General features: G+C 45.0%; 1 protein-coding gene across 3 annotated transcripts in view; it reads left to right on the top strand.

Moving 5' to 3' along the window:
• Positions 1-2,273, top strand: part of TMPRSS2 (transmembrane serine protease 2) — a 43,032-nt gene extending 40,759 nt beyond the window's left edge. For all 3 annotated transcript variants that reach the window (XM_053304371.1, XM_053304372.1, XM_053304369.1), the window contains one exon: positions 440-2,273. In XM_053304371.1, coding sequence (XP_053160346.1) covers positions 440-451 — 12 coding nt within the window. In that variant the 3' untranslated portion in view covers positions 452-2,273. The remainder of the gene's footprint in view (positions 1-439) is intronic.
• The last annotated feature ends 11,281 nt before the right edge of the window (positions 2,274-13,554 follow it).

Here is a 13,554-nt window from a genome sequence, read left to right as displayed (position 1 = left end):
GCAGAGCTCTGCATAGCCTCTCAACCTTCCTCAGTTTTCCTGCAACAGGTTTGGGATACTATTTTGGGCAAAAACTATGCTGGCACCTCACCAGCCACAGGTGGTGAAATACGGGGGAGTGGGGGAGGAGGTGGGATGTTGGTGCACTTGTATGGGTTGTTTTGAGAGTTCAAAGCACTTCACATGCCTTGTCTTGTAATCCTTGCAGGGTGGTTATAAGTATGTACAGTATGTGTTCCCATATTAGAGAGTTTATGGCAGCCAATATTCAAATCATGGTACATCCCCAATTTGCAGCTCTGCCTCTTAGCCATTATCCTGCAATATCTCTTATGGCTTTCTTTTGCACTCTCTCTTCCTCCTCCTGCATCTGTGTAAAAGTGGATTAATTAAGTCGTTTTGACTGGGTGGTATTGAAAACTTTTTTCCCCCCTAACAGGCAAACCAATGACAACAGCATTCTGTTATGTGACACCCTTGTGGAATGAATGGTGCCTCGTTGATGCATCTGACGACTTTTATCATCTTCATAATTCCTGTATTGTGTCCTTCTAAAAATGGCTTCTAGGTCCTCAACACTTCATATTTTGAATATAACCTCAGTGTTTGCAAACTGTGCCATTTGCACTGACTGTATATCAAACATAGGCTTTTACAAAAGCCTGTATTCCTTAATATGGTCCCTTGGATGGCTAACACACCTTTTAAGCAACTTTTTTAAACTGTAGCTTCCATAGTTTCTGAGAAATCCCAGCCAGGTTTTTAAGTTATAATCACATTTTGAACTTTACTGTATCCATGATGTGTTCAAAATATAAGCACAGCATCTTGTTGCTTATGTCCTTGGTGGTATTTAATATTTTGTTAGTGTGAGTGTCTGGGCTGCTGGCTAGCCCAGGTTTTCAAGTCTGAAGATAAATGACATGGTGAATGTTCTAATGTTACATGCGCAAGGAAGCATTTTTCCAAAATACTACTGAGGCACAAAAAAACGCCTCACATTCTCAGGTATCAAAATGCCCTCATGCTGTTAGGTGTTACATTGGTTTTAAAATCAAGTATGTATTTGATCTGAACTAAATTTCCCCCTTTCTCCAAATGTGTAAAACTACAATCAATATTTGGTTCAGTATAATAAGTGGAAAAAACTGAACTTCACTTTGGGCTGATTGTCAGTAGCCTCCAACCAGTCCACTTGTCACATGAGGGGCATATGTATGTCTATCTTCTCTCCATGTGCTGTGCTGTGCTGTCCCTGCATTGGAGAATGGAGTGGAATTGCCCAAACCCTCTCCAGTCACACAGTTTAAAAGTAGCATTTCTTTCTACTTAAAGCAGTAGACAGAAATGCTACTTTTATAGTAGTATTTAAACCACCCAGGGGCAGTTCGGATGTTCCCCCCGCCCATGCAACCTGGTGGGAACAGAACAGTGTGCCAAGTAGGAAGGATATGTGCATGCACTTGTTTGTTGTGGGAGTGGTTGGACAAAGGTGTTCTGAACTGCCCCTTTGATACAGATTTTTCAAGATCTCTATACCTGATACAGAAATAAACTAAATGCAGAGTGATAGGTATTTTGACTGAGTATTGCTAGATGCATCTTGATGTAGGAACTTGCACTTGCAAAGAAGGGACTAATTCAACGCTTCCCTGGGCCCTTTCCTATGCAAATAACAGGCTTGTGTTGAAGCTGTACTAGATGCAATTTACTTCTGAACCTGCCAATTTCAAATGTTATGAACAGGAAAGTAAAAATTGAGCTGAAGAAAGTAATAACAATCACTGTGACTACCTCATTTTGTAAAGTATTGATAAACTCGTTAAGCAGGAAAATATTTTGGTAATCTTGTTTTTAAATTAATACCTTTTTGTGTAAGAATTATGGTTTTAATAATGAAAGCAGAAGCAAACATTTCAATATGTATCTATTTGCATAGCAAAACTGATTGTAATGAAATCTGATACTGTTTGTCTCCTTTTTCCAATGAACTGACAAAAGCAATAATGCTGCTATTGAAATGCACTTTAAAAAATATACTTTGTTTCTGGAAAAACATTCCTTCAGGTTTCCAAGATGCATTAAATTATATACTAAAGTGCCACTCAAATGATTATTTAAAGTTGACATAATAGTAAAACAAGAAAAATTACTTTTAAATGATGCAGAATTTTTAGGTTATTCAAGAAATGTTTGTTAGCTTCAGAGATGACCCATAACACACACACTCATGTATTTGGGAGATTTAAAGAATAAACATTTTTACAAACATGTCTCCTTGGCTAATTCATATTTGTGTGCCTCTGAAAAATGCTCACTTCCGTTGCAGAATTATTATACTCCAACCCTATAGCATGGGAGGTAAAGTTGGGGGCTGACACATTGCATGCATGCAGGTTGTGCAAATGCAAAACATTGCAGATACAAAAGAGTAAGCCCATTGATGGGCTTACTCTTTAATATTTGAGCAATTGCAGGCACAAGCTGGGTGGGAGGAGTATGTCAGGAAGCCAGTGATGGAGAGGGTAGAGTAGAGCCTGCTACTAGCCCCAGTTACTTCCTCGGATGTACTGTATATTACTCATTCTAATGCCTGCTGAATACTAGCTCTTTTCTGTTGAGGGTAAGTTATTGACATAAGCCAGTACAATCTAAACTTCTATAAACAAAACCACAAGTCCAAAGTGTGCAATAGTACCAGATCTGGAAGTGATCCATTGTCTTCATGAGAAATGGGTTACTTTGCCTGCACAGGGACCTTTTGGATGGATAAATTAGCTCCTCTCTGGTACCCCTCCATGCTAAGCACATGATTGGTGCCTTCCTTCTCCTGGGAGTCGGGTGCCATTTTGATTCAGTTTCTTTTCGACTGCTGATGAGTTGAGACCTCTGGGTTATTGCTCCTCAGTATTAGAAAAGAGTTATTGGATTTGAAGTTACGGATTTTGACTACAGACTGTGAGCTAACTATTCTTTGCTTTCTGGACATCTGATTTTTGGGGGAGGATTCTATGGCTTGGCCAATAGAATGGATGGGGCAGAGAGACAGAAAACTACTTTCAAACGTTGCTCTCAATATAGGGCGAAATTGCCTGCCACTGATGAACATGTACTGTGCCTGTTGTGTTTGGGTGAACAGCATGTTCCTGCTGCCTGTAGGATCTGTAAATCCTTTTCAAAACAAACCTTGAAAAATCGATCCTTGCACCTCAGAGTGGCCTTGCATTCTCCGACGCCGAGACCAGAGTCAACATCGGCTATTGGCTTGGCTCTGAACTTGACACCGAGAGATTCGATGTTGAAATTGGGGTCTGTGCATGCACAGTATAAAAACCCATTGACTGATACAGAAGAGATCATCTTTAAGAAGCCAAGAATGTCCAATGCTAGACATAAAAAAACACGTGGCACCAAAGCTCTTCCGATACCAACTCTCCACTTCCAAAGAAGCATAAAGCCAGCATGGTGTAGTGGCTAGAGTGCTGGACTAGGACCAGGGAGACCCGAGTTCAAATCCCCATTCAGCCATGATACTAGCTGGGTGACTCTGGGTCAGTCACTTCTCTCTCAGCCTAACCTACTTCACAGGGTTGTTGTGAGGAGAAACCTAAGTATGTAGTACACCGCTCTGAGCTCCTTGGAGGAAGAGCGGGATATAAAATGAAATAATAAAATAATAAATCAAAGACTCTGCATCCATTGGGATTGAAAACTCCTTCAACCACGATGGTTCAAAATTGAGATTTGCCGACATCGATGGAGGCTTTGCTGCCAATGTGCTCAACGTCAAGACTGGCCCTGCAATCTACCAGTCCTCCACTGGGCTTGTTGACATTGTCCTTAATATCGACACCGACATCAACACCAATATGTAACACCTTTGGCATTGACAACCGAGGAAGACTATGGATCAGCTCACCGGAATGTTCCAAGTTCACCACTGGCAGTGGTCCCTCCGCACTCCTACAAGCCTCTGTCACTATCACCAGCATGGACACCTGTGCATTCTCTGCTGCATTTATTTGACAATGAGGATGATACCCTCTTTGATCAGAGCACTGCTAAATCATTGATGAGTATGTTGGAGTCTACCACTAGTACCCCTTCTGGATCTACATTCCAGGGGTTTTTTTTAGTGGTGGCTTATATGTCAGTGCAGAAGTGGATGGGGATTCAACTCAGAAAACCCCTTTGATGTCCCCTTTCACTGTGCCAACAGCTGCAACAGGTCTCTCCACTTTTCAAGCTGTGAGACCAGCTGTTTCAGCAGCCCCTTTGCCACCTGCCACTACTACATCTTTGTGGAGACCATCTGCTACTTTTGTTCCACCACAACCTGGTGGAACAAAAGGGATGCTCCTCATGGGTGTGGTTTTAGGCACACAGTATCATATCTCCAGCAACCCAATTGGACTTTGTGGGATTTCAGTTGTGGAGAGTACAGTGGATTCTGCAGGGCCACATTGCGCATCAGCAAACTGTTCCTGCACAGCACCGCCTTCCACCTCCTTGGCCTGCTGCTGCACCTCACCTTCCCCCTGTGGTGCCAGTGGAAGCAGCCTAAGGGGTTCAAGTGACCCCCTTCCTGTAAATGTACCTGCTTAACCTGTGGCACTGTCTGTGCCTCCGCATCCGATTGTTCCACGTCTGGCTGCAGAGGGACATCATCCACCTCTGTCTTCTCACCTGGTAGGGGCTCCAGAAACCATCCCAGAGGAGGTCCCCGTACCATCTAATGACTCCTACAATTCTTCTGATTCATCCGAACCTGACACTGATGATGAAGGCGAAATACCTGAACATTCCTCCGATGTTCCCCTGAAACCTTCTACCTTACCTTACGAAGAGATGAAGTCCTACACAAAAATGATACAACAAATGGCACAATTTCTAGGTTTGGAAATAAAACCACCAATACCAGACCTTGAGGACCCTGTTTACAAAATAATGGCCACGGTGCAATCGACATAGCCTGTTGCCTTACCCATACTGCCAGCTATTTCAAAAGCAACCAAAACAGCTTGGGAGGTTTTGCAGACCTCTTTCCTAATGTCCAAGCACCTGGAAGGCCTGTACTGTATTCAAGAAGAGAATGGTTATCTTTTTGAAGAACCCAAATCCAAACTCTTTAGTAATGTGCAGCCTCATCTAAATTGGGCCATCATATCACACCCTCAGATAAGGAGGGAAGAAAACAATGTTTTTGGATGCCACATTTACTCAACTGCGAACATATCCATTCACATTGAGAACTATTCAGCCTGCATGGCATCTTACAATCATGGTTTGTGGGACTCTTTACCAGGAATTCTCTTTGTTACAACTGGAGGAATTCAAGGCTAAATATGAAGAAATACTTAGCAAGTCCGGTGGCCTTACCAGACAGCAGCTAAGTACTCTTAAACACTTGGCGGAGACTGAATCACAGTCAACGACTACTGCAGTCTACCTCAGGTGTTGTGCCTGGTTACATCCTCAGTGCTGCCAAATGATATGAGAGACCGCATTGAAAATCTACCATTCGATGGCAAAGGTCTCTTTAGCGACTCAACTGACTTAACTATGGAAACTTAAAAAAATAAATCAAGTTTTATAGCAAAAATTTTCTTCAGCGATGACAGTGCAAAGCCCTTCCCGCTACCGGAACTTTAGTCGATAACATTCTGGCTATTGTTACCTAGACCATAAACAACAAAAACAGAACAAACCGTACCATAAGGGCTTTGCTCAGAGGAACAGGAATCAGGGGCCACGTTCTGGAAAGGATGCCTCCAAGCTGTCCCTTTGATTTCTGAGATCGTCTACCGCACATTTCTTCATCGCCTGCCAGGGTATTCAACACCAACCTGCTGGCTGTCACTGGCAGGCCTGTAATACCACCTGCCTTGCAACTTCCTGCCATCAGATTAGCCAGTTATGCTCCAGCGTGGCTCCAGATACATCAGACCAGCGGGTCTTAAGGTTACGCAATTGAATTGGAAACTTTGCCAGGCTTCGAAAGTATGAAAATCACTCCCGCAACTCCCACCTTATGGGAAGAGATACAAGCTCTGTTGGACAAGGGAACAATAGTGCGGCGGATGGACCAGTGCAGATCCATCAGTGCGGTGGATGGACCAGCTGCAGGGATTCTACTCATGTTGTTTCCTCATTCCAAAGTGGGATGGTGGGATCAGGGTGATCATGGATCTCCACGGCCTCAATCAATTCATAGATACGCGCAAGTTCCATATGACAATGCTGCAAGGAATCCTTCCACTCCTTGCCAGGGAGAGATGGCTCAAATGGGGGATAAATGAGTGCTAATAATATTAATAGCACTAGCACTAGCAATAGCACTTACATTTATATACCGCTCTATAGCTGGAGCTCTCTAAGCAGTTTTACAATGATTTTAGCATATTGCCCCCAACATTCTGGGTACTCATTTTACCGACCTCGGAAGGATGGAAGGCTGAGTCAACCTTGAGCCCCCTGGTCAGGATCGAACTTGTAACCTTCTGGTTACAGGGCGGCAGTTTTACCACTGCGCCACCAGGGGCTCATTAAGGTGAGATCCCACGCTGGGAGCATAACGGGTGGGTCCAGATATAAGTGAGAGAGTCCCTTTAGAAATTTCTTTATCAGAGGAACTGTGAACCAAGATGGTGTGGTGAAGGGTGAGTGCACAATGATGACAGCGAGATGTACCCTCAAGGATAACTTAAGTCCAGATTATTTGAGGGTTAAGAGGTAAGCACAAATATGCTGAGCGGAGATTTCTGTATGTTTCATTCCTCCAGTAAATGAAGGAAGCGGGTCCATTTATTTCTATAGGACTTCAGAGTAGCCGGCTTGTGGGCTGCCACTAGGATGCGCTGGAGGTCAGGCGGGAAGGTGGTCGGATCCACCAGGCCGTGAGTCGCAGGAGGGGTAGGTCATGGTGGAGAAGGCAACCCAATTGTTGAGTCAGGAGAAGTGGAATTTCTGGCAGGTGAAGGTATGTGCAGTAGGCTTGTGCATTTCGGTTCGGGTACAAAACATTGTGTCCAAAGATGGCACTTTTGGACATTTTGTACACCTTACAAAAATGAAAATTTTCAAAACGAAGTGTTTTGTACCTGAGCCAAAATGACCATATTTCAGAACCGAAGCTTTGTACTTCAGAAAAATTTTCGGACTTGTTTTGTGAATGTTGCAGTCTCAAGAATTTCCCTGCTACTTCCTCATTTGAGTGGTGGTGATGACGTCTCTTAGTGAAGTTTACTGGATTGGAAGTGGCTTCTTCAAATCTAATGATCATATTGTGTATTACTCGGGCAATGATAACATCAGAAGAAGAGGAGTGGGTTTTATAATTCAGGATAAAATGGGTAGAGCCATAGAAAGTTTTTGAACAATTAGCGACAGGATAATGGCAATACCAATACCAAGTGGGGAATATTGAAATCAAATCAATTATATTGTGCCAACGGAAGTGCAAAAGTTCTACTCTTGCAGTGAAAACATTCCCTGGCACGGACTGTGGATCAGATCACGAACTGCTAGTTGCCAAGGTGAAGTTAAGGTGCTTTAATGTTAAACGACCACCCATGACTCAGAAATTTGATGTTGAAAAGATTCCCCCAGTATATGCAGTTGAAATTAAGAACAGGTTTAAATTGTTTAACATCATGGAAAGACAACCTGATGAATTATGGGAGGAAATAAAGACAACTGTCACTGAAGAAGCCCATCAACATATTGCATATAAGCGGCCAATGAACTAGGCTAAGTGGATATCAGATGCTACAATAGAAATTTCAGACAGGAGAAGGAAAGCAAAAGTTATTGGCAACAGGGAAGAAATGCGAAGATTAAATGCAGAGTTTCAGAGAGAAGTGAGAAAAGATAAAGAAAAATATAAATATAATATAAATGTAAAAATAAATGGGAAATAAATGCATAAATAAATAAATAATAAAAGATAAAGAAAAACATTGGTCAGAACATTGTAAGGAAATGGAGGAAGCAGTTGGGAGAGGTCATATAAGGGAGTGTTTTGCTTGTGTGAAAAAGATGAGAAGTCCCTTCATGGCAAGAAAGGCAATGGTTAGAGGACATGATGGGTGGGAATTATATGATCAACAAGCAATTAGAGAATGGTGGCGGGAATATACAGAACCACTTTATGCAAATGAAAATCAAAGTCATGTCATAAGACCGGAAGAAGACCTACTAGCATTGGAACCAGATATTCTGGAGAAAGAAGTATGGGCACTCAATCAGCTGTCTGACCGCAAAGCCCCTGGAGTCGATGGAGTACCAGTAGAGTTATTGAGAGCTTTACCAATAAAGGTATTGACAGTGTTATGTCAAAGTGTATGGAAGACTTGTCGGTGGCCAAAAGAGTGGAAAAGAATACCAAAGAAATACCAAAGAAAGGTGATACGAAAGATTGCTCAAATTATCGCATCATAGCCTTGATACCACAGTGAGTAAAATTTTATTGAAGATCATTCAACAACGTATGAATCCAACTGTCGATAGAGAGATGCCAGATGTACAAGCGGGATTTCGAGAAGGAAGAGGAACATGTGATCACATTGCCAATCTTCGATGGATGATGGAAAAGGCGAAGGAATATCAAAAGGACCTTTATATGTGCTTCATTGACTATACAAAGGCTTTTGATTGTGTTGATCATGATAAGCTCTGGAATTGCCTCAGAGAAATGGGAATATCATCACATCTCATCCAGCTTGTACAGTCGCTGTACTCTGATCAAGAAGCCACAGTAAGAACGGCATATGGAGACACGGTGTGGTTCAAGATTGGGAAAGGCATTCGTCAAGGTTGCATCCTGTCTCCCATACTATTTAATATGTGCGCAGAAATGATTATGAGAAATGCACATTTTGAAGAATCTGCTATTGGAATGAAAACTGGTGGTAGGAATATTAACAACCTCAGGAGCAGGAGGGTGGGTGAAAATGACGGGGAGGGAAGAAGGGAGCCCAGCAACGGGGAGAGAAAGCACTGGGGTGGGTGGGAGGGAACAGACTGGGAAGGGGGACAGGACAATGGAGCGGAGGGGGGAATCTGCGGGAAGATTTTCAGCCCCCAAACTTCAGCTTTTGCACATTTGGGCTCCGAAACCGAAAACTGGGGGCTTTGGGAGGGTCGATTTCGGACCCTTCCCAAATTTGGGGGTCTTTAGATTTGGCCAAAGCCAAAAGAGAAAAATTCCAAAATGCACAACTCTAATGTGTTGTCTGAGAGGAGTAGGAGATGCAGGAAACAGGGCCTCCTGGGCCACCACGGGGTGATGAGAATACACTTGGATCCATCCTGTATAATTTTCAGTAGAATCCTGGGCATTAGGGGAATCAGAGGAAAGAGGTAGGTGGATAATCCGGACCACAGGATCGTGAAGGCGTCCCATAGGGAATTGTCCCCAACCCCTGCTCAGGAGCAGTACAGGGGGCATTGTGAATTGGTCTGCAATGCAAAGAAGTCTATATGGGGCGTGAACCAACGACAGAATAGAGAGGCGAGCATTGGTGGATCTAACTGCCACTCGTGTGAGGTGGTACCCGAGCGACTGAGTGTGTCTGCCTGCATGTTGGTTCTGCCCTGATTATGCACCACCACTGGTGTGACATCAATGCCAGTTCTTGATGACATGTTGGTTCTGCCCTGATTATGCACCGCCACTGGTGTGATATTCTGTGACATCAATGCCAGATCCTGATGGCAAGGTAGAGGAGAAAGAAGTGCCCCTACTACCGATTGAGGTACGCCTTTGCTGTGGTGTTGTCTGTCTGCATCAAAATGGAGGAATGGGCAATGAGGGGAAGAGTGCCTTTCAGAGTTTTGAAGATATCAAGAAGCTGCAGGAAATTGATGTGAGTGGCTTATGCTGGTGTCCCTAGACCTTGGAGGTGGTAATCTAGTATATAAGCACCCCATCCTCTCTCTGATGCATCCATTGTGAGTGTAAGGCGAATTTGGGGGGATGGAAGGGGCCGCCAATTGCAAGGTTGACTGGATTGTTCCACCATCTGAGCGAGCCTAGCACCCTCAACAGAATGTGGAGGATACGAGATTGAGAATCCGTCGGAGGGTAAAAGGCTAGAAAAAACCAGTGCTGAAGAGGTCGAGCTCTGAGATGTGTATGTGGGAGCACATGTGTAGTTGAAGCCATGTGTCCCAACACCTGTTGCATGACTCTTGCTGGCTGGGCAGGATGGGAAAGCAGCTGTGTGGTCAAGGAGACGATTGCCTGAATTCTCCTGTGTGGTAGGTAGAGCTGTGTCTTGATAGAATTGAATAGGAGACCCAGGAATTCTATAATTCTGGTCAGCGCGAGTTTCGACTTGCTGTAGTTGATGGTGAGGCCCAAGTCCATGAGAAAGGAGATGGTGATATCTTGGCGGAGTGTCCGAGGGTCCTTTGCCACCAGTAACCAATCGTCCAGTATGGGAAAACCTGGATTCCCTATTGTTGTAGATGGGCGATGACTGGGGCCATGCATTTGGTAAATACCCTTGGTGCCGATGCAAGGCCAAAGGGAAGTGCTTGGAATTGGTATGTTTTGCCCGCTACCAGGAAGCGGAGGTAGTGCCGATGTTGGGGCCGAACTGTGATGTGGTAGTAGGCGTCTCTTAAGTCCAGAGCGGCGAACCAGTCCCTCATGTGAAGGAGGATAAACATAGTGGGTATAGTGACCATCCTGAGCCTCCGGTAGGCGGCGGAGGTCTAGGATAGGTCTGAGGGTCCCTTCCAGTTTTGGTACCGTGAAGTATCTGGAGTGGAATCCCAGGGAGTCTGGGTTCCAAACCAGTTCTATAGCGTTCTTCCCGAGCAGAGTATCGATTTCTGAAAGGAGAGCTGGTGCAGGTGGTGTGGGAACCAGAGGTTTGAGAGGTGGTGCTGCAGAAAACTCCATGGTGTAGCCAGTTCTCACAACCGTGAGGACCCAAGAGTCCGTGGTGATGCATTCGCAGGAAGGGAGGAACAGGGACGATCTTGTGCCCCATCTGTGAAGAGCTGGATAGTCATTATATTTTTGGGGGTGCCGAAGAGGTTCTTGGTCGAGGTGCCTGACACACAGGCATTTCCTAGGAGGAAATGGTGTGCATTTCTTGTAGGGCTGGTAGCAGGAGGCCCGAAAGAACCAGCCTTGTTGCGGTTATGGCTCTGTGCATTGGAATTGGCCCTGTTGCCAACGCTGAGGGAGGAATGGGCAATAAGATGTCTGTTAATAGCTCATGGAGCGAGGTGTTTTATGGAGACAGTGAACCTTTTGGAGAGTTTCATCCGTTTTCTCTCCAAAGACAGCCTCTCCCTCTAACATTAAGTCATCAATCCTGGCTCTAGCTTCTGATGTTAGTCTGGAAGAATGTAACCAGGCATGCCTATGGAGTGCAACCTCAGTGGATATGCCATTAGCCGCACATTCTGTGGTGTCTGATGGTATACAGCTCTTGTTTGGTTATCTGTGCCATCTCTCATAGGAAGACTTTGGTCGGTTCTCTTTGGTCTGGAGGAAGGTGGTCCAGAAAGGGAGAAATACGCTCCCAAAGGAAGTGATTGTATCACGCGTTGTAAGCTTGGTAATTTGCAATGCGCAGATTAAAGGCAGATATGGAGTATAAGTGCCTTCCCAAGGCATCTATCTTTCTGTCCTCCTTGTAAGCCTCTGTTTCTAGAGAATGAAGATTCTACTACCACTTAGTTTGGTGCTGGGTGCTTGTGGAGAAAAGTGCCATCCTTTTCTTCCAGGGTGTGAACCCTGTAGAAGTTCTCAAGCTTCTTCATGGGTTGAGGCAATGAAGAGGGCTTCTGCCAGCAGGATTCTGTCATGGTAAGAATGAAGGAGTTAAAAGGAAGTGACACTGGAGGCTAGATGTCTACTTCGATGAGGCTGAAGAGTGGGTCAGGTTCAGTTTTGTCCTGCTGGGACATCTGGACTCCTAACGAGTTGGCCATCCGTGAAATATAATCAGCATATATCTTGTAATCCTCAGATGGTGAGTTAGGTCTTAATTCTGACACCAGCTCCGGAGAGAATGACCCCAAGGACTCAATGTCAGAACATGAAGAATCTATAGGCTGATCCTCGAAATCAGAATATTGGTCCAAGGAGTCTTCTTTCTTCAGAATAGGCAACCCTTCATCACCCGATAGGTCCTGATGGGTTGGACGCTTGCAATCTGGGAGAACTGTGGCTGAGAGAGCTCAAACAAGATGGTTATGAGGAGGGACTCTGGGCGGCAAGAGAGACATCGTGTAGGGAGGAGGTGGCAGCGCGGTAGTCAGGGGCCGTGTATTTGTGTGTGGAGGAGATCGGGATCGGTTGCTTGAACCTGATGCCAAGTTCCACTGACCGCGTTGCCTGGCTACAGTCGTAGGAACTTTTGTACAGTCCCCAGTGTTTGGTGCGAGAATGCTGTTCCAGGATCAAGCGTAATTCACACTGGTTGTCAGTAAACGTTGGGACAAGGAAGAGGAGCAGTGGTATGAAGTGCTCTGCCTGGTAGGAAACCAGGAGTTGAACTCTTTTTCGAAGTCCTGGTCAACCCACTGGGGTTGGTCGTAAGACTTTCTCATATTCCAGTTTCCCATCTGAATAAGCATCTGGTGCATAAACTAGGTCATTCGGGCCCGATAAATTAGCCACTGAGTCTTTGGTACCGAGGTCTTCAGGTTCGGTTCTGATGCTAGGGGTGTCATGGTGGCGAGGAGCTGGATCTGCCGTAACCATGGCAGTCCTTTGGTGTCGTTTTGGAGCGGGAGGATCAGGTAAGGGCAGGAACTTTCTCTTAGGTGGAGCTTCCACTTCGGAGTCCTGTTTAACCTTTTTCTTTTTCGGAGGTTGTACTGCCAGTATCAGGGTTGAAGGCTTGGAGTTTGAAGTGGACAGGATCAACTATGCTGTCGGTTCTGAGGTCAGTAAAGGAACTGCAGGCTCAGCAGCAAGGGCTGTCTCGGGAGTGGTAGAAGCTGGCTCTGCCAGGGAAGTAGAAGGCTGTAAGCATGAGCCTCTAGGGGAGATGTCAGCTCCCGCTTGCATCTTTGTTGGTTTTGAGGCTGCCTCGGAGGACTTGAGGGCTTGTTCCCAAAGCCACAAGTGGAGATGAGAGGCTCTATTTTTCCTCATTTGTTTAGTGAACCCTGAGCAGTGGGGGCAAGTCTCAACCTTGTGGCATTCGCCAAGACAAAATAAAAAACGGTTGTGGCCGTCTGTAGAAGGGAGATTTGCTCGACAATGGATGCACCGCTTGAAGGTGACTTTGTTTTGCCATAGGCTGTTTGTAAGTGGCAAAAACACCAGCCCCAAAGGGCCGAGGAATGCGGGTGGGGGGGGAGAACTGAGGATTAAATAGAAATGCTAACAAGAGGATGGTACTACTAAATAAAATAGGAAAGAAGAATAAGCCAAAAGCAGGGAAGGAGAAATATAGGAGAATAATACTGAATAAATTCCGATTTAGCTAGGAGCTACTCTCAATGCTGTCGATCTGTCCACAGAGGAAGAAAGACTGAGGAGGGAAGCCTGTACAGCCGCATATATCCTGAGGGGGAGGGTAC

This window comes from Hemicordylus capensis, chromosome 3 (assembly GCF_027244095.1).
Source record: "Hemicordylus capensis ecotype Gifberg chromosome 3, rHemCap1.1.pri, whole genome shotgun sequence".
In the NCBI taxonomy this organism is placed as follows: Eukaryota; Metazoa; Chordata; class Lepidosauria; order Squamata; family Cordylidae; genus Hemicordylus; species Hemicordylus capensis.
Note: the sequence above shows the minus strand (reverse complement) of the source record. Positions and strands in the feature narration are given on the sequence as shown.